This window comes from Neoarius graeffei, chromosome 17 (assembly GCF_027579695.1).
Source record: "Neoarius graeffei isolate fNeoGra1 chromosome 17, fNeoGra1.pri, whole genome shotgun sequence".
Classification (NCBI taxonomy): Eukaryota; Metazoa; Chordata; class Actinopteri; order Siluriformes; family Ariidae; genus Neoarius; species Neoarius graeffei.
In genome coordinates, this window is record NC_083585.1 from 7,254,343 (window position 1) to 7,278,951 (window position 24,609).

A 24,609-nucleotide genomic window follows, 5' to 3' on the forward strand; every position below is an offset into this window, starting at 1 on the left:
CGCACACAAGCGCGTGCACACACTTGCATCACAAACAGAAACACACACAAGGAGAAAAATAACATTCTCTGGAACATGAACTCTGTTGTGGACTTAAGTAGTGCTTAGTGACTGCTCTTTGGACTTTTTGGACTTGTGGGACACTTAAAAAAAAAAAAAAAACTGTTGAATTGAGCGCTGTATGGTGGTGTGTATGCTATGCTGTGCCATCACTGCTATGCTGTGTTATCACTGATACTGTGCTGATATTGGTGTTTTGAACCTGTGCTCAGGTCTGTGTTGAATTTTTATCACACTGCTGAATTTTTTTTGTGTGATAATTATTTGGGTATTTCCCTATTGTGTTCACATGTCTCTTTGGTAGCTGTGTAACTTGTTACTTTTCAAGTGGGGCACATTTTTGCTACAAACATACAGACACACAAAAACAAACATTACAAACATCATTTTTTACATCATTTAATAATCAATAACACAACCTTTAGTGCATGGTGAGCTGTCTAAAGCCACAATGTCAGAACGGGAGAGCCACACAGACGTCCCCACGTCTCCTGAAACACAAACCTCACCACCTGACATAAGCAAACCTCAAGTTGAGCATCGGGTGTTCCTCCATCCTCCTTGGCATAGTGATGCCTCTTTCATTCTCACTAGCCCTGGACTTCTTGGTACTGCTACTGCAGACCAGCTGCCTACTGTGTCTACAGCGCCCCCTTCATTGACCGCTGAGCCATCCAACCTGCTAACAGCTGCGCTACAGACTACTGGTTCGGACTACACTCAGGCTGCAGCTTCTTCTCCATTAGATATGGATTTGGACACTTCTCCATCATGGTCTTCAGACACCTCAGTGCAGCGTGACTTGCCTATGGAGCTCCCAACACGAGCATGAAAGCTCGGTGCACTGGCGCTAAAAACTTCTGACAACTGGGCCCTGATATTTCAGAAACTGGAACAACAGGACGCTCAACTCTGTAAGGTCACTAAACTAGTGGCCAGGAGCCTCTTTCACTTGGAGGCCAAGTTGGAGGTAGTGTCTGAAACAGCAAAAACAGAAAACAGAGAATGAATGGGATAAGTTGCTGAAGGCCATTAAAACCATTATCACAGAAGTTAAAAACCACAGTATTACACAACTGGAAGAAATCTGCTTCATGGTCGAACAGTTACAGGCCGAGGTACAGCAGGAGATCTTGTCCCAGAGGAGGGCTGTTGCAGCAGACTGTGGACACCTGTCACAGAACATGGACAGCTGTGTTAGAATTACCAACCAAATAAACACATCTTTAGGACATCTACCAGCACACAACAAAAGAGTACAACATACTTACCAACAAGATAACGGAGTTAGAGAAAAAGATTGAGCAACACATCTCAACCACATCTCCTCTTGCTGGCATGAGGCCATCAGTAACCCCACACGCTACAGCCACTCCAGTTTCACTGCCCAGCCACTCCAGCTTCATGCCCACAATGCCACCTACTGGAACAAAGTCTGATCATCTAAAAGTTCTAAAACTGTAATTTCTTACCTTTGGCAAGGCAAGCGACGATCCAGACCCTGTCCTTTACCTCTCTAAGTGCCGTGACTTTCTAGCCATTCACCCTCTGTCTGACGCAGAGATTCTGACTACCTTCCAAGCTGTCCTGCACGGCACAGCCAGAGATTGGTGGGAGATTGCCATGACTGAGGTCCTTACCTGGGCCCAGTTCCAGAAAAAGTTTCTGTCAGCGTTCCTGTCTGATGATTACGAAGAGGAGCTCACGGACCGAGTACGAAACCGACGGCAGAAAGAAAACGAGTCCATCCGTGATTTTACCTTCTCTCACCGTGCCCTTTGTAAACAATGGAAACCCACCATCACTGAGGCTGAGATAGTGAAGCTCATTCTAAAAAATGTCAAACCATGGCTGGCTACCTACCTACGGGGTCGGGCTCAGAATGTTGAAGAGTTGGTGAAGCTCGGCCATCAGCTGGAAAAAGACTTGGAACAACAGTCCTTGTATGAAACACAGCATGGTACGCATGACAAAAGTGCACAGAGGGCGAAAAACACTCCCAAATCTACAGACTTGGACATGCCTTCTATTATGTGCTGGCGCTGTAAAGGTCAACATCCGCCTGGCTCTTGCCCTCAATACCAACCATCTCCTGGAGGCCGTCAGTCCACACAACACCGTCCCAAGAACGCCTCTCAACCATCTAAGCCAGCACAGCAAGGCAATGGCAACATCAACCTTACCACTACAAAGAGTTCGAAGAACCAGATCAAAGGTATGTCTACCACAACATCGGGAAGCACCTTCAATATTCCCCGGCAGTTGGTAGTCACAGTCAACATTGGACCTTGGAATGGCAGGGCTATCGTTGATACTGGGGCAAGTTATACACTCATCCACGAACAGGTCTGGAAAGCTCTCAAAAGGCCCAAGGAAGACCTGGAGCCTTGGACAAGTGGACCTCTCTTCCTTGCTAATGGAGAGACTGAGACGCCCCTTGGAAAGGCTGAAGTAACCAACTTGGGTGAGGTTTCATGCACGTATGAGGTAGCAGTCCTGTCCCCAAAAGCTTTGGCCTACAAAGCAGTTCTTGGCCTCGATTACTTATTTCACAGTGGACTGCAAATCCATGCAGCTGACTGTCATTACAGTTTCAAGGGGAGACCAGAGAGATATCTGTTCCAGCAGAATGATGAACAAACCACCCTTTACACTGCACCACTCGGGGCTACTCTTATGTCTTGCATACCCCTTCCTTGCTTGCTCCCACAGCCTGTGGCACTCACCGCTCAAGACTACATTGATCTTGCAGTAGAGAATGCTGAGGTGAAAGAGTGGGAGAAGGCTGGTCTTAGACAGCTTCTGGAGTCCAAACCAGATCTATGTTCTTTGTAGCCAGGAAGGACTGATGTGTTAAAGCACCACATCCATACCACCAGTGAAGTGCCGATCAAGCAAAAACCCTACAGGATGTCTATGCAAAAACGTCAAGTCGTGGAGCAGCATCTGAAGGACATGCTTGATCAAGGTGTGATCGAACCATCTTATTCTGGGTGGACCTCACCAGTCATCCTTGTCCCAAAGAAATGTGGAACACTTAGGTTCTGTGTTGATTACAGAAAGTTAAATGCAGTCACAGAAACCGATGCATACCCACTGCCCAACATCAATGAACTTCTAGAGTCACTTGCCGGCTCCACTGTCTTCTCCACTCTAGACCTAAACAGTGGCTATTGGCAGGTCGCCATGGATGCCACAAGTGTGGCCAAGACAGCTTTTGTGACCCACATGGGCACTTTCCAGTTCAGAGTCATGCCTTTTGGACTCAAAAATGCCCCAGCCAGTTTCCAACGCTTAATGGATCTGGTGTTGGCTGAGCTTAAAGGAAAAGTGTGTCTAGTGTACCTAGATGATATTGCGATCTACTCACCGTCCATCCAACATCATTTCCAAGACCTTCATGCTGTTCTGGAAAAGCTTCAAGCAGCAGGACTCACCTTGAACCTGAAAAAGTCCAAGTTCTGCATGAAGGAGATAAAGTACCTGGGCCATGTCGTCTCCGCCCAAGGAACCACTGCAGACCCCATGAAGGTGGAGGCCATCAAGGGTTACCCGGCTCCAACAATGATCAAGGAGGTGCAGAGATTCCTTGGCCTTGTAGGATGGTACCACTGGTTTGTACCTGGATTCTCTCAAATCGCAGAACCACTCAACACTCTCAAGAAGAAAGGTCGTGTCTTCCAGTGGGATGAGAAGTGTGAGAAAGCTTTTCAAACCTTAAAAGACCACCTTACGTCTCTTCCTGTCCTTGGTCATCCTGACCTAGAACTTCCTTTCTTCGTCTACACAGACACCAGTGACTTGGGGCTTGGTGCCATCTTGGCACAAAAGAAGGGGATCAGCCATGAAGAGGTCATTGCTTTCACAAGCAGAAGTTTAAACAAGGTTGAAAGGAACTACTCCGCGACAGAGAAGGAATGTCTCGCGGTCGTTTGGGCACTGGAAAAATGGCAGCACTACCTGGAACCCAAACTGTTCACAGTAGTGACTGACCATGCCTCCTTGCAGTGGGTATTCAGCAGCACCAAGACCTCCAGTCGTCTCTTCCATTGGGCCCTTCGCCTCCAGAAGTTCAACTTTATCATTAAATACTGCAAAGGGAAACTCAATGTAGCACCGGACGCCCTTTCTCGATGTCCTGTGGGGCCTTCGTGCATGTTGGCTGTGAGCCAAAAGGAACCACAAGATTTTCCCTTCTCCACCATGACCTTGTGGGAGGAACAGCACAAAGACCCCCAGATAGAGAAAATCATGAAAGATCTGGCTGAAGGCTGTGAAGACGTCGGAGAGAACTACGCCGTGGTTGATGACCTGCTTTACAGAATGATCAAGCTGGATGGCGATGACTAGAAGCATCACCAGAGATGCCTACGAGTACGGCTTGGCCGTATTTTGTCCGGAAAAGTTACATAAATACGATGTTACGGCAAACAGTGTTATTCTGTACGGAATTATTATAAAGTCTTAAATTCCAGTGATTTGTTTTTAAATGTCCAAGCGACTTTTTCAATCCATGCGCAATTCACGGCTAGGCTATTTATTTTTACGACAACCACACATGCTGTGTGTGACATGCGCAGATTCTGTACATGCTGTGTGTGACATGCGCAGATTCCGAACATTTGTTTGCGCTATTTTCAATACGGTAGAATGGCCGTGCATTACACCCAGTCAAAAGGGCAATGGATATGCGCACTGCAAACTGTGTAGAACTGACATTAACATCACTCATGGTGGTTGCGATGACTGCACGCGGCATGTCAACTCCAAAAAACATATGGAGTATGCTGAAATGGTGAGTCAGGCGGAAAGTAAATCTGGGGGTATCCAGCAGTATTTTTTTTTTTTTTACGAAATCTGTGGATGAAAAGATACGGAACGTGACACGTGCTGAAGCGGTAATGGTTGACCTATGCTTGGAGTTGAACTTGCCAATTAGTGCCATGAAATGCGAGTTAAACTTATTCAGTTTCTTTTTACATGTCTGATTTTTATTCACTGAAATATCAAACACTGGCTGTACTTCTTTAATTCAAAGTCTTTTCAGTGTTGCAAGTGCAAATGTACATGCAGCATGATCAAAAACAGAATTTTATGACTAGTGCTGTTGGGATTGTGGCAAAAAATTGATCATTCCACTGTTTTAAATACAATTATAAATGTAATTTTATTCAATGTCTTTTCTGAAGCATTTATATATTGGGACATTAAGATAACAATGTCGGACTCTCTTTGGCATGAAATAAGAAATTTTTTTTTAATTTTATTAGAATCCGTTAACAGGTAGAACATTTTGCCAGGCAATATAATATAATACTTTTGAGGAGTTACATTCAATGCCAGTGATTGGTAGTCAACCGTAATGTCTGCAAACAGGGAACACTATTGTATTTATAAAAATGTGATATATTGTATGCTCTAGAAATTTGTCGAGTGGAAATTCAGTTGAGATGGCTGCTCGCGTTTTGTTTATTCAATTCACACAAAACAGTTCTTTTTAATAATTTAAATGTTAAACATATTGGTGTATATATACCTCTTTATAATGGAAATGCGCATAAATTAATGTTACTGAAAGTCATTCCAAAATACTGAAAAATGTTTTCAAGAATACTGAAATTCAAAATTTGGGGTAGGCATCTCTGCATCACTTTCGTGTGTGGATACCAAAGACACTAATACCTCCACTCTTGGAAGCATACCATGACTCCCCCTGGTGTGGACACCAAGGTATGTTCAAGACCTACAAACGTATTCACAACGTGGCTTTCTGGCCTAAGATGTGGGACGAAGTGTGGAGCTATGTTCGTGCCTGTACAGTTTGCCAGACACGCAAAAGAGACAACCAGAAGCCATGTGGGAAACTCCACAAACCACTGTGAGCTATCCAAATGAGATGCTTGGAGTTGACCTCATGGGACCTCTACCTCGCAGTCCGGACAGATATGAATATCTACTTGTCCTCGTCGATCATTACACCCGCTGGGTAGAGTTATTTCCCCTCCATACAGCATCCTCTGCCGTGGTAGCCTGCATCATCTGTGATGAAATACTTACCCGCTGGGGCGTACCCAATTATATCCTGTCTGATAGAGGGCCTCAGTTTGTGTCCAGCTTGTTCAAAGAACTCTGTCACACCTGGTCAGTCACCCCCAAACTTACCACAACGTACCATCCACAAACCAAATTGACTTAATTGGGTTAACATGAATCGAACCATCGAAAATGGGACCAATACTTACCTGAATTCCGATTTGCCTTCAGCTCATTTTTGTTCATGAGACGACTGGGACTACTCCTGCCGAGCTGCACCTTTGGAGAAAGCTGCGTAGTCCCATGGACAAACTCCTCAGAGGACAAAACCTTACCCCTGACGACGCCGGATACAATGTTGTGCGACACCTAAAAGATCTGCAAAAGAAAGCATGCATTAGCAGTAAGAAAGCAAAGGCAAGACAACTTAGGAACTACAACAAGAACAGAAAAGAAGTTCAGTACGTACCTAAGGACAGAGTGTGGATGCGCAACCATGCTCCGTCATCTAAGGCCAAACACTTTTCTGCAAAGCTGGCACCAAAGTGGAAGGGATCCTACAGAGTCTTGCGGCAGTTGGGCCCTGTGAACTTTGAGGTGGTACGGGAAGACTCTGGGGAAGACCTGAGCAATGTCCATGTCAACAACCTCAAACCCTGCTTTCCCACAGCAGCTGAGATTGAGAGACAGGAAATGGAGGCACTGTCTAAAGTCTTTGAGGACGACTCCGATGATGAAGACTTTCTCGGCTTCACTTAGTCTCATGTCTCTTGCCAACCATGGGTTGTCTTCCCATGGAGGGGGGGAATGTGGCAAAATACATTCTGCCCCTGAGACATAACGTTTTCCCCTGTGACTGTCACCTTCAGAAGCACACGACACAGCACTCACCTCATTAACATTTGTTTCATCACACAACACACAACACCTGCGAACGCTGATTGGGGGAGTGGCCACGCATGGTTGACGAAGCGCTTGTTTTAAAATGTCACTATGCTGCATCCGTAGCTAGGAGGAAGTGTAGCGCAGCAGAGCAGTGCAGAGCTCCGTTTGGTTCCTGTGCGAGCAAAGCATGAAGGTACGATTCTGGAGTAGAAGCTAAACCGAGTGGAAGACTTGTACATTGTTGCCGATGACTGAATCTGCGGCGGAGATTGCAAGCCGACCCAAGCAAGATTTCCGTGACGGAGGAACATCGCAAGCCACAGGTGAGAGGGGCTAATAGCTACTTCAAGCCCAATGCGGGAAGCAGATGGCTAAGGTCTGTTGAAGCTTCGGATCCAGGACAGTCCAGTTTACACAGCCAGCTCCAGAACTGTGAGTTAAACCGTAATCCACATGCCCCTTGTTGCTCGTTTACCAAGCGCTACAACTGACTGAAACTACAAACGCTCTCTCCCTCTACACACGCTAACATTCACAAACATACAAGCCCACACACACCCACCCACACATGAACACTGGGTTTACACGACATTTTTTTTTTTCATGCCCCTTTTGCTGTATTGGGAGCATAAGCTTGTTATGGAGTTGTATTGATGCCATTATTTTTTTTTTGGTGAATAAGTAAACAATATGCACATTTAAAACCTACTTTTTGTTATTGTTTTAATTGCTGGCGGTGGTTACTTGTAGTTAAGTGGCAGGATTTTGGGCCTCCCTGGCACCCGAACTAAATTTATACTTGAACCTTGGGTAGCACCATTAGAGTGTAGTAATGAACCTACAGTTTGAGAGAGTTCTACACAAACACACTGAACTTTACAACAGCTGCAGGCATGTGAAATGGAAATAAATCGAGTAAGGCAGGAAAAACTATTTTGGATAAAATTGTTAGTCTGTTGCACACTTATCAACCTGTGTGACTCAGTTGTGCCTTTTGAATAGAGAATAAATGAAGAGGGAACTGAACATGAACAGTTTATTGAAGTTATTATTATTACAAGGGTGATTTATAGTTAGCTATATGACTACAGCTACAACTGGAATGTGCCAATTCTGTTTGCATTTGTAATTATTGTACCATCCACTATTAGATAAAATTAAAATAAAATCTTACAACATTGTTTGAAAGTCTAGAGCAAGAGAACGTTATTTTACAAATAATAATACTTCAGAGATTTGTTTCTTTTTTTAACAAATCATAAATATCAGTGTATAAATGAGTGCAAATAGCTCTTTATCCTTGAGGTTGTTGAGACATGGCGGGCCGGGAATACCATCTAGCCCACAGTTCAAGTAGTAGTCCTTTGAGAGTAAATGCTCAGGCTTTTGCAGCGTTCTGTTCCCCAAAGCTGATGTCGGTAAAAATTCTTTACACAAAGCTTTTCTTGTTTATGTAGTGGGGTGTGCTCCTTTTTTTTTTTTTAAACTGTTCTTCCATGTCCAGATTCTTCAGGAAAAGGAAAGTACATTCCAACATGTATCTAACACTAGGCCACATATCTGCACTGTCACTGTGAATTGTGTTCACAGATACTGTTCTCTGGAAAAAATATACCTGAGACCATTTTGTGATTTCCAATACAGAAGCATGCCTGTATGTGATGCAGTGCCGTCTAAGGGCCCGAAGATCACGGGCACCCACTATGGTTTTCCGGCCTAGACCCTTACACACAGACATTCTTCCAGATTCTCTGAATCTTTTGATATTATGCACTGTAGATGAAGATATGTTCAAACTCTTTGCAATTTTTTTGAGGAATTTTGTACAGATCATAGCCACTAATAAACTCTAATTTCCATGTATCCTTTACTTCTTTATAACTAAGATTATCCAAGTAATCCGTTAGTAGAGCTTTTTTAGCTGTAGTTTTCTTCAGACAACAGCAACGGACGTCTGACATCTTTGCTTGGTTTCAGTATGTGAACAGTATGTAAACAAAGTTTGCTTGTCTCCCAGGTATAGGGTAGGGTAGTGACCATTGCTAACGTAAATGTGATGTCAGTGTAAGGGGTCTATCATACATGAAAATCCCTCACCTTTTGGCAAAATTCGCTGTTTTGAAACCAAAATGGGTGACCTACGTGAATCGTGTAGATCTGATGAGAAAAAACATTGGGGGGGGATATTGACCCAAAGGGCAAGGAGGTCGCTTCACATCCATAGACAGTTCGTGCCGGTTTGCGCCTCCTCCTCCTGCTTTAATATTGACGCGATAGCAACGAGTACATCTCGCTGCAAAGGGCAAGCAGCATCATTTCGCACCTCTTCTCCTGCTGGCCAGAGCGTGCATACATCAGAGTGCAGACCAGACCACCAGAAGCTGGATTGAGTCATCGGACTGAATTTCCTACTTTTTTCAAACTTTCCTGATTGCTATCAAAACGAACAAAACTTCCGGCTTGATTACGTCAGCATTCAAAAGAGGGCGCGCACATCTTTTGACAATCTTTTGTGCGGTTCAGTGTTGACCTGACCATCCCCAGCTTCAAGGCGGGAGAGAGCATCATGGAGTGGTGGGGTCATGTCTTCAACAAACCAGACAAGTACCCCTCCCTGAGTGCACTGGTTAAGTGTTGCCTCTCCATCTTTCATGGACCTAGAGTCAAGTCCTCATGTAGTCTGATGAATGATGTAATTGATCAAAGGAGTGGCAACATGAATGTGGAAACATTTAATGCAATACAGACGGTCAAGTACACGCTGATGTCCAGGGGGAAGACCACTGTGCAGCTCTTTAGAAGGGAGGACGTGAAGTTTGGGGAAGTGGACAGAACATTGTGCAAGAACATTAACTCTGCAGCAGCCACATACAAACACCAGCAAAGGGTGAACAAGGAGGAAAAGCAGCAGCAGCAGAGCAAGTATGGCTCTCAAGCAACTTGCAGTGCTCAGCAGGCCAAGAAACAGACTGCTGAAGGAGAGAAGCGGGCAAGGCTGAAACATGTGGCAACTCGGCGAAAGCAGGCCATGGAGACACTGGTGATCCAGGCAAATAAAAGGAAAAAATGATCACTATTCCTTGTGTGTTCTCCACTTTCTTCGTTCTATTATTCGCATTTTTTCCAGGGCATAATTTCACTATAACTACATGTATTTGAATTTGTATTTGTACTGTATGTCTTTGTGCAAATGTCAATACAGTATACTTAGTAAGGAGGCTATAATATTTATTCTGGGGGAGGATCCCCCAAACAAAATAAAATGACACCAGAGGCCACGTCACCACTCGCGCACCCTTCTCACCTTTTTCACCCCGACCCGTTTTCATGCCTGGTCTATAGACTGAAAAAGAGCTTCTACCCAAGAGCCATAACTGCACTAAACACTGCTTGTTTTAAAGGGACCGTGCAATTTTAAAAGAAAAACAGCAGTGTGTGAATGCTTTGTGCGTGTGTCTTTTTTGAGTTAATATATATTATGTGGACATACACTCACCGGCCACTTTATTAGGTACACCTGTCCAACTGCTCGTTAACACTTAATTTCTAATCAGCCAATCACATGGCGGCAACTCAGTGCATTTAGGCATGTAGACATGGTCAAGACAATCTCCTGCAGTTCAGACCGAGCATCAGTATGGGGAAGAAAGGTGATTTGAGTGACTTTGAACGTGGCATGGTTGTTGGTGCCAGAAGGGCTGGTCTGAGTATTTCAGAAACTGCTGATCTACTGGGATTTTCACGCACAACCATCTCTAGGGTTTACAGAGAATGGTCCGAAAAAGAAAAAATATCCAGTGAGCGGCAGTTCTGTGGGCGGAAATGCCTTGTTGATGCCAGAGGTCAGAGGAGAATGGCCAGACTGGTTCGAGCTGATAGAAAGGCAACAGTGACTCAAATAACCACCCGTTACAACCAAGGTAGGCAGAAGAGCATCTCTGAACGCACAGTACGTCGAACTTTGAGGCAGATGGGCTACAGCAGCAGAAGACCACGCCGGGTGCCACTCCTTTCAGCTAAGAACAGGAAACTGAGGCTACAATTTGCACAAGCTCATCGAAATTGGACAATAGAAGATTGGAAAAACGTTGCCTGGTCTGATGAGTCTCGATTTCTGCTGCGACATTTGAATGGTAGGGTCAGAATTTGGCGTCAACAACATGAAAGCATGGATCCATCTTGCCTTGTATCAACGGTTCAGGCTGGTGGTGGTGGTGTAATGGTGTGGGGAATATTTTCTTGGCACTCTTTGGGCCCCTTGGTACCAATTGAGCATCGTTGCAACGCCACAGCCTACCTGAGTATTGTTGCTGACCATGTCCATCCCTTTATGACCACAATGTACCCAACTTCTGATGGCTACTTTCAGCAGGATAATGCGCCATTTTATAAAGCTGGAATCATCTCAGACTGGTTTCTTGAACATGACAATGAGTTCACTGTACTCAAATGGCCTCCACAGTCACCAGATCTCAATCCAATAGAGCATCTTTGGGATGTGGTGGAACGGGAGATTCGCATCATGGATGTGCAGCCGACAAATCTGCGCCAACTGTGTGATGCCATCATGTCAATATGGACCAAACTCTCTGAGGAATGCTTCCAGCACCTTGTTGAATCTATGCCACGAAGAATTGAGGCAGTTCTGAAGGCAAAAGGGGGTCCAACCCGTTACTAGCATGGTGTACCTAATAAAGTGGCCGGTGAGTGTATTTTATTTCTTTATTTTTAATAAGCAGATGTTGCACTGGTAGGATGGCATCCAGTTTCGTTGTACGATATACAATGACACGTTTTTATATTCAAAAGCGGAGCTCTCCATCTCATGATTTCTCCTTCCACACACACTTGCCACATTAGTTCACTACCCGTCAAGTTGAACATGTAAAAACAAAAATGTCCAAGTCTATTGCAATACTTCATAAAACTAAACACATTCTAAGACAAAAATCATTGCACGCACTTTATAATTCTCTGCTTGTTCCATACATAACTTATTGTGTGGCGGTCTGGGGAAATGCATGTAAAACAACCACAAACCCGATCTTCATATTGCAGAAAAGAGCTATTAGGATCATACACAACATATGTTATAGTGAACCAACCAATCAGTTGTTTATAAACTTGAATGGCCTTAAATTTTGTGGATTACAAAACTGCTCAGTTTGTTTAAAAACAAAACTATCCCTGACTCTATTCAGAGGTTCTTTCAAATCAGTGTGTGTCATTATGAATTGAGAGGAACTCATGTTTGTTAAAACAAAGTTCAGAACAAATGTGAAACAGAGGCGTATATCTATAAAGGGAGTTAATTTATGGAATGGTCTTGAAAATGAAATTAAACTGTGTAATACGCTTAAAGTGCTGATGACACGTTTTTGACATCTTTGGCGATGTTTTATAACATAAAAAGTAATTCCCGATGATCCATATATTAATTCACGAAGGCGCCTATTTTACAAGTTATGATAAAAAACGCGGCTATTTGGGCAAATTTGACGGGGCTGCAGCACCCAGGAAACGGAGGAGGAGGGGCTATATGACGTCAGCGAAAGAACCTTCCTCCTAACTTACCAGTTTGTTGTTGATGCGGCAGGTGTTCAGTTTATCATTATTAGTATTTTTATTATACATTTTATATATATATATATATATATATATATATATATATATATATTAGTTATTATGCCTTCGCGTTGTGTTGCCGGCTTTTGCTCCAAAACCCACAAGGATGGGGTAAGTTTATTCAAGTTTCCCAGAGATCCCGAGCTGCATGCGAAGTGGGTGAAGCAAGTCAGGCGCACTCGTGACAAGTGGGAGCCCTCACCAACATCCGTCCTGTGCTCTGAACACTTCGATTTAGATTGTTTTGACACCCTTCCCAGCTTAAAAGAATCTCTTGGGTGTTCAGTTCAGCACAAACGTGTGTTACTACCATCAGCAGTGCCTACAGTATTCCGGAGGGGGTCTGCTAGTAGCTATGCCGGATCCAGCAGTCGCCTGGGACAAGGGGACTCCTCCAAACACAGTCCAACTGTCAGAACGTGTTAAGAAACGACATAAGATAAAGGTACGTAGAGCTATAGAGTGCTCCGACATGATGCTAAAAATAGTAACCATGCGGTCTGCGGGGCCATCTTGGAAGTGACTCGCTCCAGAGCGCTCATAGAGTACACATTCATGATAATCATAAATGTAATCATAAAGTCGGCATGATATCAGTCATGTATTTGCTTGTGAAAGCTTGTTTCTCAAAGCAAACACTGAGGGAAAGCTAACTTAACCAGACAAGTAGGCTACAGATTGTCATTTGCTTACGCTGATGTAGGTTATCAAATATTTTGCTTCATTCAAGGATAAAACTAAGAAGCCATAAACTAGAAGACGTGCCTGCCAATATTATCCTAAATGTATCACGGATCAGGCATAGTCGTAAGCTTATGTTAGCCGTTTGCATGCTCCATTAGGAACTATGTATTCAGTGTAGCATACGGCTTACATGATATAAGCAGTGTTTACACATGCAAGACAACAATACACAATATTAAAATATTGATTCCGTAACATTTTGAACAAATACGGGTTGACCTACCAATCCTTGTTATCCAACCTTGTGGTGTTCAATGCTGGGCTGTCTGCCTGTCCGCTGTCCATCTCGGGGTCGGAGTCGCTCTCAGATTGCACAGTAACAGGTTCAAACCTGTACGGTTGGATGCACCCGTGTTCGTCATCACTTGATTCTTCCGATCTATCCCACTCACAACACAATTCTAGACTCCCAGAAGAGAAAGAGCTAGAGAGTTCACCGGCGTTTTCATGCGCCATTTCCATTGAGTAGACAGCCAGTGAACCGCAGCATGTTCTTCCGCTGACGTCACAGCATGGCCGCGAGCCACGGACCCAGTTTTCTTGCGCTGTGCAATTAAAAGTTGGATATTCGCGTAACAACAGCTTCTTTTCACGTAATTATAACAGAAATCTAACATGTTTGCCATGTTGTATAGTTTATTTAAGAAATTGCATAGAGTCATGTTCATGTCATCAGCACTTTAAAGGCCTTAAAAAAGCATACAAACAAGATTATCAGTAAATACAAAACAGATATGAAATATGTTTGGGGAAAAAAATGGTTTGATTTAAATTTGATCCAGCTACTTGATATGTAATGCTACGGAATATGAAAACGTCAAAATCCAATATGTATGTTTTGGTGTTCATTTGAAATTGAAAGATGTAAAATTGTATTGAACAAAATGTAACAGATACTATTGTTACTGTTAATTTTTTTTCCTTTTTGTTTCTTTCCTTAATTCCTTTGGCATTAAAAAAAAAAAAAATTATTAATTTATGAAATGTGATGGGGGTAGACGCAATAAGCTTTTGCTTCAGTCTAATCCTTTTCGGTCTTTCTTGCTGATTTGTATGTAACCAGTGTGTATGTTATTGAAAGTTGAAATGACCGAAATAATAAATAATTAAATCTAAAATAAGCAGATGTTGCACTGGTAGGATGGCGTCCAATTTTGTTTTATGATATGCAATGACACTTTTATATTCAAAAGCGGAGCTCTCCGTCTCATGATTTCTCCTTCCACACACACTTGCCACATTAGTTCACTACCCGTCAAGTTTATTTTTGAACATCAACATGCTTCTAGGATATGTTGTATAATCACGGTCACCTACTTGTACGTTTGAGAGATTTCGAGAGAGATTTCTTTCACAGCTACCCTAACTTGCAAAAGAACAGGTAGATTTTCCACTGGCAGTAGTTATTAAAAAAAAAAAGGAATAGCGTTTCCCTCAGTATTTTGTGAAACTAGGGTCAGTGGACCTCGCTCTGGGGGTATGCTCCCCTGTGAGATGATAATTTTGTTTATTTTAAAGTTAAATGTATCAGACTGGAGCACTTTGAGAGCAAAATTAAGAGTTTTAGATCTATGAAGAACTTGCACAAAACAATTTTGTGCTTTAGTAATTTAAGTATAAACACACTGGTTGTATCGATATGAATGGTGATGCCACAGCAAAAAGGCCACACCCGCAAAGCATGGTTAAGGAGTTTAACAGTTCGTAAACGGTTAAAAAAAATGACTAGAGCATACACTTCAGCCCTCAAAGAAATGAAGCAGAAGTGGTTACCTGTGTTCAACTGGTTTATTTATTTTTTAGAAAATTTAAAATATTGGAGAGAGCATGCAGAATAATTTCATTTTAACCAAAAATAAACCTATTTTGAACTCTGGTTAGAGCATGCACGTGTTTTGAATGACGAATACATGCTACCAGATGTGTTGGCAGCTTTTCTGACTCAAATAAGCTAAAACTCTACAAATTTTACTGTGAACTGTTTTAAAGTGAGGAGATGAGATTCAGACATGCTGATGTTAATGTTCTCTAACTAAGATCAAGTTTGATGAATGCTAATTATCAATGCTAACTTCTCTACTGATGTCTGTTTGCTGATTTAAATTGATAACCATAGTATTGTGTTTGGACTAGTGGATGACTGGAGTGGACACTGTAAAGTTAATGTTATCAGTCTCAAATCAAATGGTGTTTGTGTTCTGAAAATGCTTCCGTCACTACAGTCTAGGTAACTCATGGAAAACACTAATGAGTGTTGCCTCACGTTTTATAATAATAAATTATACAATTGCCTGTCTGAGTTACCTATCTGTTTTAATAATTATTTGACAATCTGCTGTAGTGCAATCTGGGTCAAATTTTGCAAATGACCTTCTAGCCCATCATAATGTGTGTGACATTCTTCATAATCGATAGCCAACTTTTAATTTGGTGTGCCTTGACATTCTGATTTGACCTTTGATGTGCTTCAGCCCCAATAAGCTTGGAAATCTCTGGTACATATGATAGTCAGTTATGGTTGGGCAAGTTACAGCAGTTTTAAATGAACATGCAGCCTAGCCCATCTCTAAAGCCCTTCCCGCTCCATGCAATCAGGCACATTGGGCGGTGCTGACCTTCGTTTCCATAGTCCTCGGCCTCTCACCTATATAGCTAGGGTTACAGGGGAGCTAGCCCTCTGGTAACCGCGAGAGGCAACAGCCTAGTCTATAGCTATGTTTTAATGTCCATTTTAAGCTCTTCATTCTGGTCCTTGAAAATGGCATTGCAGGCCAATTCAGGGTGCTAATGCCCAAACAGTATGTAGATTTTTTTAAACATTTGGAAGCCTATGCCTCTAATCCCTGGTTTGTTTGTTTTTGTTTTTGGCCCCTCCTTTAATTTTTGACCTTTCCATGGCTTTTGTTTCACTGCTGCACACTGCTTTTGTATTAGTGTAGAATGTTAATGTGCATTAGCTAACTTGGTTTGATTGACTGGTGAGAACACGTATGCTGTCATGTGAACCCAAAATGACAGGCCAACAGAGAGGGCCAGTAAAAGCATGGCAAAACATAATCTCTGTTCATTATGCCCTGACGAATAAACGTGACCCAAGATAGCTGGTTCTGTTCAGACAGTCATCCTAGCTTACTTCTCAAGGGAATTTTTACAGCTAGGGGAAATATCCTTAGCAAAATCCATTCCAGTATGTTGGCTTCCCTCTTTTTCACGTTCCTGACCGTAGTTGGGAAGCGGGAGTGAATCCGGTTTGCTAGACTCGCTCACTTCCCTGCTCGCATGGCTTTCATAATGCTCCTGGATTCTAATGGGTATATGAGTCAGGACACACACGGCATTGGTCTGAACAAAGTAACGTCTTCATATGAAAATAGCGCTCATCACCATTACATTTGTGACTATCTCCACATACAGTGCTCAGTGTAAATGAGTACACCCCCTTTGAAAAGTAACATTTTAAACAATATCTCAATGAACGCAATTTCCAAAATGTTGACAAGACAAAGTTTAATATAACATCTGTTTAACTTATAACGTGAAAGTAATGTTAATAATATAACTTAGATTACACATTTTTCAGTTTTACTTCAAATTAGGGTGATGCAAAAATGAGTACACCCCACAACAAAAACTACTACATCTAGTACTTTGTATATGGCCTCCATGATTTTTAATGACAGCGCCAAGTCTTCTAGGCATGGAATGAACAAGTTGTCGACATTTTGCAGCATCAGTCTTTTTCCATTCTTCAACAATGACCTCTTTTAGTGACTGGATGCTGGATGGAGAGTGATGCTCAACTTGTCTCTTCAGAATTCCCTGTAGTATTCTAACTGATGAGTAAAGCTTTGCTACTCATCTTGTGGCTTTCACCTTTGTGGTGTAAAAAAAATTATTTTCTTTGGGGAATTCTGAAGAGACAAATTAAGCATCACTCTCCATCCAGCATCCAGTCACTAAAAGAGGTCACTGTTGAAGAATGGAAAAAGATTGATGTTGCAAAATGTCGCCATCTTGTTCATTCCATGCCTAGAAGACTTGGTGTTGTCATTAAAAATCATGGAGGTCATACAAAGTACTAGATGGAGTAGTTTTTGCTGTGGGGTGTACTCATTTTTGCACCACCCTAATTTGAGTAAAACTGAAAAAATGTGTAATCCAAGTTATATTATTAACTTTACTTTCACGTTATAAGTTAAACAGATGTTATATAAAACTTTGTCTTGTCAACATTTTGGAAATTGTTTGTGTTCACTGAGATTGTTTAAAATGTTACTTTTCAAAGGGCAGGCCTAGAAATTCTTTTTTTTTTTTTCACCAGCCAGCTGGACTAGTTACTTTCCAAAGTAACTAGCCAAACAGAAAATCAACTAGCCAAAATTTGTTCATGTATGAATTTTACTTCCGTCAAAAATAATGCAAAAGAGAGTAGTTACCATTGTTCATGACTAATGTGCATTTATTTCAATACCCAAGTATTTTGATACTGTTGTTAAATACATAAATGAGAACAGCACAGAGCACCATAATATATTATCAACAAATAATAATATATTGGAAAACTTGGCAACTTGGTGCATGAGTATTGAAAACAAATATACTTACTATCATGACTATAGCACCCAAAATATGTCCAACATGCTTTCTGTATTTAACCATTTGAGAGAGAAAGCATTAGGAGCTTCATATTGACAAGGAATCAACTTGAAAAAAATTAATTATTCCATAAAAATCGTATCGCAGCCAAGGCCTACCCTGCTCCCACGTTTGCTTATAAGTCCTTTGTCATTTCTCCTTCTCGTACGCTTTATCGGCGGCCTTTTTCTCCTCTTCAGACCAAGGTTGCTTTGTCCCCATCTCTGGCGGTTTCTGTACACCTTTCAGAAAATTCCACATCGCAACGTAGCTTTGGTAGATGTAAACAACAGCAAAAACGTACGTGTTTAAATGGGCGATAATGTGGCCACATCTATTGAATTTGATAACGTGATGTGACAGCGGGGGCGTGGCCAAGCGGCGGTCTGTGAATGGAGGGCGGAGTCAGGGAAGGTAAGTGGTGGAATCATTGCACCTGATGGGGATTAACCTGTTTGTGCATCTTCCCCAGTGACCACGCCCTTTAAAAGGAGAGGAGAGCAGAGAAAGGGAGCTCTCCCCAACCAGAACACGTGCGCGCACATGGCTGGGAAGTGATAAAAGGCTGAAAAGCTAGCAATAAATGGTTCATTGAGAACTTAGTTCTGGCCTGCCGTGCTTCTGCGCTCCACCCACCTGGTCTAATACTACACGTGATTTACCACGATATTCAACGAGATGCATTGTATGCATGCACGGTAGTGAAAAAAACGACAGCCTGACTCGTACACGATATGATTCGGAATTCTTCGGTAGTTTCCGTTCTGCCGATAAACACATCGATTAACACAGACATGGCACACGCTTAATATGTGGTGGCTTTAGTTGACGGTGTGTCTGAATCTTTGCTTCATATATATTTTTTATTTTCAACTAGCCAGCCGGGCTGGCTAGTGACAGGAATGACCTGCCAAATGACTAATTAAGTCGCCTCAGGTGACCAGACCACCGCGAATTTCGAGCCCTGAAGGGGGTTTACTCATTTACGCTGAGTACTGTAACTTCTGCATAGTGACAAAACCAGCCATATGGTGGGGGGGGGAATCCGGCTAAACCCCAGGCCCTCTTAAAACTGCAGGGCATATTTTACAAGTACCATGCAACTATCTGAGGAAATTATGGTTAAAGCATTGATAGAATTAGACTAAAATTAAAATTGAGTTCCATTGATGTAATCTTGACCAAAAAAAAAAAGACTAAAATGTAACTACTATTTTCAGGACACAAGACTAAAAGTAAACTTAATCATTTAAATTAAAGATGAACACTGCTACACTGAACTAAAACAACATTGGCGCCCACATAAATATTACTTGTACAGATTAAAAATATTTTATATAAAACCCATTTAGGGACAGAACTGACTTTTAAAGTTGTGTATTTTTGTTGCTGTCTGTTTAAAGACCAAAACACAAGGGACAGATATTTATCAGAGAGGTCTGATTCACAGCACAGCTTTGCCATGTCAGAAGTAAAGCCTTTTATGAGAAACCTTTCCTTTGCCTAAATTCTGATAAAGCCTTGCCTGCATTTTCCTGTAGTTACTAAATTCATCTCGGAGCTTGTCAGCTGTTTTGTGAATCTTACGATACAGTCAAAAACCTTTAATTCAGCCTTCATGAGGCTTAATAATATTGGCATGAGCCATTGTTCTTGTTTCTGTAAACCTCATTTAAAGCCATATATTGATTTCGTGTAAAAAAAAAAAAAAAAATGTGGTATTTTTCTACAGGTATACAGGAGCATGCAGTGTGAAGAATACATCGATGCCAAAAGAGAGACGCATGTGAATTGGATGAGGTGAGCAGTACACCAGCTGTTGGGTCGTTTTAGTGATTTGATTTTACAGCTCCTCATTTGTTGGAAGAACTTTATCTTCATGTCATTGATATCTCCGCCATGCTTTCTCCGAGTCTGTAACTCTGATCTGATTTTTACCTTTTTCTGAAACGTTGCCTCACTCTTTTAGGTATGTGAATTGTGCCCGTAATGAAGAAGAACAGAATCTTGTGGCATTTGAGTATCAAGGGGGAATTCTGTATCGTTGCTGTCGATCCATTAACCCAGGACAGGAGCTCTTGGTGTGGTATGAAGAGGAGTACACCAAAGAACTCAGTCCTGCACCTACAGGAACAACCAGACAGCAAGGTGTTACTTTTGTCTAAAACCCCGGTCACAGCGCCCGAACTTTGCTGGAGCGTTCCTTGAACGGTAGGGAGGGGGGGCCGAATTTCGACAACGCTCGTCACCGCGCACAAAATGGGAAAAAAAATCGAAAACACGGGCGTTGGCTTAGCGGTGCACCGCTGAAGCTGGCGTTGCTTTAGCGTTGGTTCAGCGGTAGCGAGCGTTGGTTTAGCGGTGACTCGAGCGTTGGTATAGCGGCGTTCTGCGCATGCGGGCTTTGGCTCGGCGGGAGCTGAACAGATCGTTTTGATACAAGTTCTGATAGATTTTTGATAGAAGTTGATAGTTGAAATTCATCATGCCACATGGACAAAAGAAGAGGAAGGCTGGAGAAGGAAAGGCAGCAGCCTCCAAGAAGATCATTACTGAGCAGGCAGCTGAAGCAATGGAGTCAGGTAAATATATGTGGCCCACTGGTTGTGTCAAGAAATATTTAACAACTGTGAAAAAATACTGTTATGTATTTTACTTCAACCTTTTTCATTTATTATTCCATTGTTATATTTTGCAGAGACCAGTCAGGCCACAACAGCAGCCACTGCTAACACAGCTGCTTCTGATGAAGGTAATCACAAATGAAAATGTATGAAATTTAATAATAATAACCATAATCTTTCTTTCATGTTGACATTGCTCATTTATTATTCATTTGTTATATTTTGCAGATTCTGATGACCAGCCCGAGGAGGCCCTGACACAGGACCAGCCTGACGATGAGGAGCTACCCCCTGGTGATGACCAGCCTGAGGAGGGCCGTGCTGCTGCTGGTGCTGAAGGTAATTATAATGTGATGAATGCAATGAAAAATCAATACAAATTGATCTAAATAATATGTTTCATTTATACATTTATGATTTTTTTATTCAATTGTTATATTTTTCAGACTCTGACTCTCAGCCCCCACACTTGGAGAGGGATGATGAACAGCGTCAGCCTCAGAAGAAGTCTCGCCGCAAGGCCCTCCTGCTTGACGATGACGCTCAGGAGCAACTCATCGAGTGGGTCCGGGAGCACGAACTTTTGTGGAGGAAGGGGGCCACCAAGTACAAGGATACAAAGAAGACGGAGCTTTGGGCCAGGAAGGCAAGAGAGCTGGACATTGAGGGGGGAGCTGAAGCTCTCAGGACATGGTGGAAGTCAGCCCGGGACCTCTACGCGAAGCTACTCTCCAAGAAGTCTGGCCAGGCTGCAGCGAACTTGATGGACAGAGAACTGTTCATCCAGAGGACCTGTGCCTTCCTGCACAAGGAGGTGAAGCCCAGGAAAGGTCAGCCACTTAGAAGCATACCCCTCACACAGGAACCTGTAGCCAGCCAGACTTCTGACTTTAGCAGCCAGCCTCCAGCAGCCCAGCCCTCGGCGTCGGCCAGCACCTCTCGCCAGCCTTCCCATGACGTTGAGGAACAGGAAGAGTACGAGGGCTCCCTCTCACTCATTGAAACTCAAGCGGCAGTCACGAGGTCCCAGGGCACCCCCCCACCAGCTCCCTCCTCCACCACCACCAGACCATGCTGTGCCGCCACCAGAGCCGAGCCTGAAGACTCCCCTGCGATGCTGGAGATGAGGGATTGTATGAAGGCCACCAACGCCCTCATGGAGAGACTGTTCCAAGCCCAGGAGATCAGCCATGCAAGGCAGCCCTTCATCACGTACATGTCCCAGTCTCTCCAACGACTACCTGAGGCCCAGTACCAGCTCGCAGTGGAGAGGATGACGGCCATCCTCCACGAGATGCAACGACCCATCCCCCACCCCCTTCCTCCAGCTCCACCACGTCCAGCCTCAGCACTTTCACCCACACCCACCTTCTACCAGCAGCAGCAGCACTACTCCCAGCCTTAGCATCACGGCTTCCAGCAGCAGCCTCTCGACTTCCAGCAACAGTCTCAGCCTCAGCATCAGCCTCAGCACTTCCAGCAATTGCAGACACCCAGAGTCAGCCAGCCATCCTCCACCCCCAGGAGCTCCAACGAAGGACTCGTTGTCAGACATGCCGAACTTTTCCTCCATTAACCACACCAACATGAGCGCCGTCAGCGAGGGGGGGATTCTCCAGGACCTCCAGAGGCAGGAGATGAACGCTCCACCCATACCCATCACCACCTCAAGGGACTGCTGATGTACTTGCAGAGATGAGGGCCACCACCGAGGAGAATTGAGACTGCTTGTGATGTGTTGAAGGGACTGCTCAGATATTTCATGTGATTTTTGTTTGAGGTATGAGCTGGCCAGCTGTTTTAATGTTTGCTGTTTATTGTTTGCATGTAGACTTGTGTGGGGGGTCTCAAAAGCTTTTAGCTTTAATAAACAGCATTTTTATTACACTATTCTTGACTATTTACTTAATAATGAAAATAAAACTTTGCAGATTGCAAAGTTCCCGTGTGACCCCAATAAAGTGATTGCCCGTGTGACCCTTCTTTGAATATTTTCCGTGTGGCCCAAAAATAATTTCACACTTATGGCCATGTCACCCGAGTATTTTTAAAGTCCAAACTTCCTCAAATATTTTCAGAAATGAACTCCTGTCCTGTTAACTCCCGACACTAATTAGCGTTAACCAGGCAATTGAGGTGGAGGCATTGGTCTGCAATAACCATTGGGAAATTATTTCAAGTGGGAAGGGTTACAGATTAAAGACCTTTATTGCACTCTCAAAAGAGATGTGTTAAAAACAACACATATTTAATATATCAGCGTGTTTATATAAGGACAACACAGTTTGTGTTAATAAATGTGTTGAACTCTATAACACAGTAACTGTGTTGAACTATTTAACACACTAGTGTGTTAAAACAAATAAATAAATAAATAAAACACAAACTGTTGTTTTAACACACTAGTGTGTTAAATAGTTCAACACAGTTACTGTGTTATAGAGTTCAACACATTTATTAACACAAACTGTGTTGTCCTTATATAAACATGCTGATGTGTTAAATATGTGTTGTTTTTAACACATCTCTTTTGAGAGTGTGGAACTTCTAACTTTAACAAAAAAACTTTCAAGTATTAAACAAGACATGTTTTAAATATAAAGTGCTTTTATTAATGTAATATGACATTAAGAATGAATCTTAGCACAAGTTTCTTTAATAATCTCAACATTTCAAACAAACATAGCACAATTTATTCAATGCATTTCCAATACTGGGGCCCCATTAACGTTCAAGTTTCTTTAACAATGTCAAATAACATTTACAACAAAGTAATAAACATGAGTATATATAATATGTACAATGCACAAGTGTCTCCTCAGTGTTCTGCACAGTGTTCAGTTGATAGCCACCATTCTCTCCTGCCAGTCCACTGATCCTGCTGGGGAGTTGCACCAATGCTTGAGTAGGTTTCGCTGCCTCTTCCCATCACGTGAGGCTGTGTTTGGGGCCTTGCACAACGATAGTGTCCTCCAAGTTCCGTCCTTCTCTCCATGCCCCAGGCTGCAGGTTCCCATCTGGTTGTGCACGGTCCACAAGTATGTTCTGGAGCACTGGGTAGCGGGTGCGCATCAGGTTGTGGAGGATGCAGCAAGCTTCCACGATGATTCTGACAGTTTCATGGTGATGTTGCATGGTGGTGAGCAGGATCTGGAACCTGTTGGCCAGGATGCCAAAGGCGTTCTCCACGACCCGTCTTGCCCTGGACAGCCGGTAGTTGAAGATGCGCTCTTCATGGGTGAGGTTTCTGGTGCTGTACGGCTTCATGAGGTAGGTCCGCAGTGAGAAGGCGTCATCCCCGATGATGAAGTAAGGCACATCCTGATTGTCATTGGGTAGGGGGTCTGGCTGAGGAAAGCCATGGATCCTGTTCTGGTCCAGCCCACGATGGAGATCACTTTCGTTGTAGATCTGAGCGTCTGAGGATGAGCCGTTGCCTGAGACGTCAATGTAGGTGAACTTGTAGTCAGCATCCACCATGGCAAACAGGATCACGCTGTAAAAGCCCTTGTAGTTGTAGAATTCTGAGCCAGAGTTAGGAGGAGCTTTACAGGCCACGTGCTTGCCATCAATGGCACCAACTGTGTGGGCAAAGTTCCATCTCTGGTACCATTGGTCAGCCAGGTCTCTCCATCCTTTTTCAGTTGTTGGGCAAAACAAGAGTTCATCTGTGTACTCCTCAATGATGGCCTCTACCACTTCTCTGACTACCACACTGATGGTGTTGTGGGGAACCCTCCAGGCATACTGCATGTTTCTGTAGGTGTTACCAGAGGCCAGGTGCCGTAGGGTGATTGCCACTTTGAGACCAGGTTCCAGGCTTGCACGGTAGTTGGTGTCTTGCTTGGTCAATCTGGAGGTCAGCCTCTGTACAATTTCATCAAACATGGCTGGTGGCATCCTCATGAAGTGCTGGAAGGCTCGTGGATCCTCATTCCTCAGCTCCACCATCAGCTTGTCATACAGTCCATGTTCAGGCCTTCTCAGTATCCACTGTCTGACC

The 24,609-nt window shown here is 43.2% G+C and overlaps 2 protein-coding genes across 6 annotated transcripts in view; both read left to right on the forward strand.

Annotated features, from left to right (window-relative positions):
* The window catches only part of LOC132901334 (zinc finger protein 271-like), a 93,530-nt gene that overhangs the window by 60,508 nt on the left and 8,413 nt on the right, over positions 1–24,609 (forward strand). For all 5 annotated transcript variants that reach the window (XM_060943648.1, XM_060943650.1, XM_060943647.1 and 2 more), the window contains 2 exons: positions 19,715–19,782; positions 19,952–20,130. In XM_060943648.1, coding sequence (XP_060799631.1) covers positions 19,715–19,782; positions 19,952–20,130 — 247 coding nt within the window. The remainder of the gene's footprint in view (positions 1–19,714; positions 19,783–19,951; positions 20,131–24,609) is intronic.
* On the forward strand, positions 20,153–22,475 carry LOC132901336 (uncharacterized). The gene is made up of 4 exons (XM_060943653.1): positions 20,153–20,564; positions 20,681–20,734; positions 20,835–20,945; positions 21,053–22,475. Exons 1-4 carry the CDS (start codon positions 20,468–20,470, stop codon positions 22,009–22,011), a joined length of 1,221 nt encoding a protein of 406 aa, XP_060799636.1. The 5' UTR covers positions 20,153–20,467; the 3' UTR covers positions 22,012–22,475.

Excerpts from the sequence above, each read along its gene's own strand:
- LOC132901336 (XM_060943653.1), top strand. The coding sequence starts at position 20,468 with ATGCCACATGGACAAAAGAAGAGGAAGGCTGGAGAAGGAAAGGCAGCA. Across the intron at positions 20,565-20,680 it reads AGCTGAAGCAATGGAGTCAG|AGACCAGTCAGGCCACAACA; the intron begins GTAAATATATGT and ends TATATTTTGCAG. Across the intron at positions 20,735-20,834 it reads CACAGCTGCTTCTGATGAAG|ATTCTGATGACCAGCCCGAG; the intron begins GTAATCACAAAT and ends TATATTTTGCAG.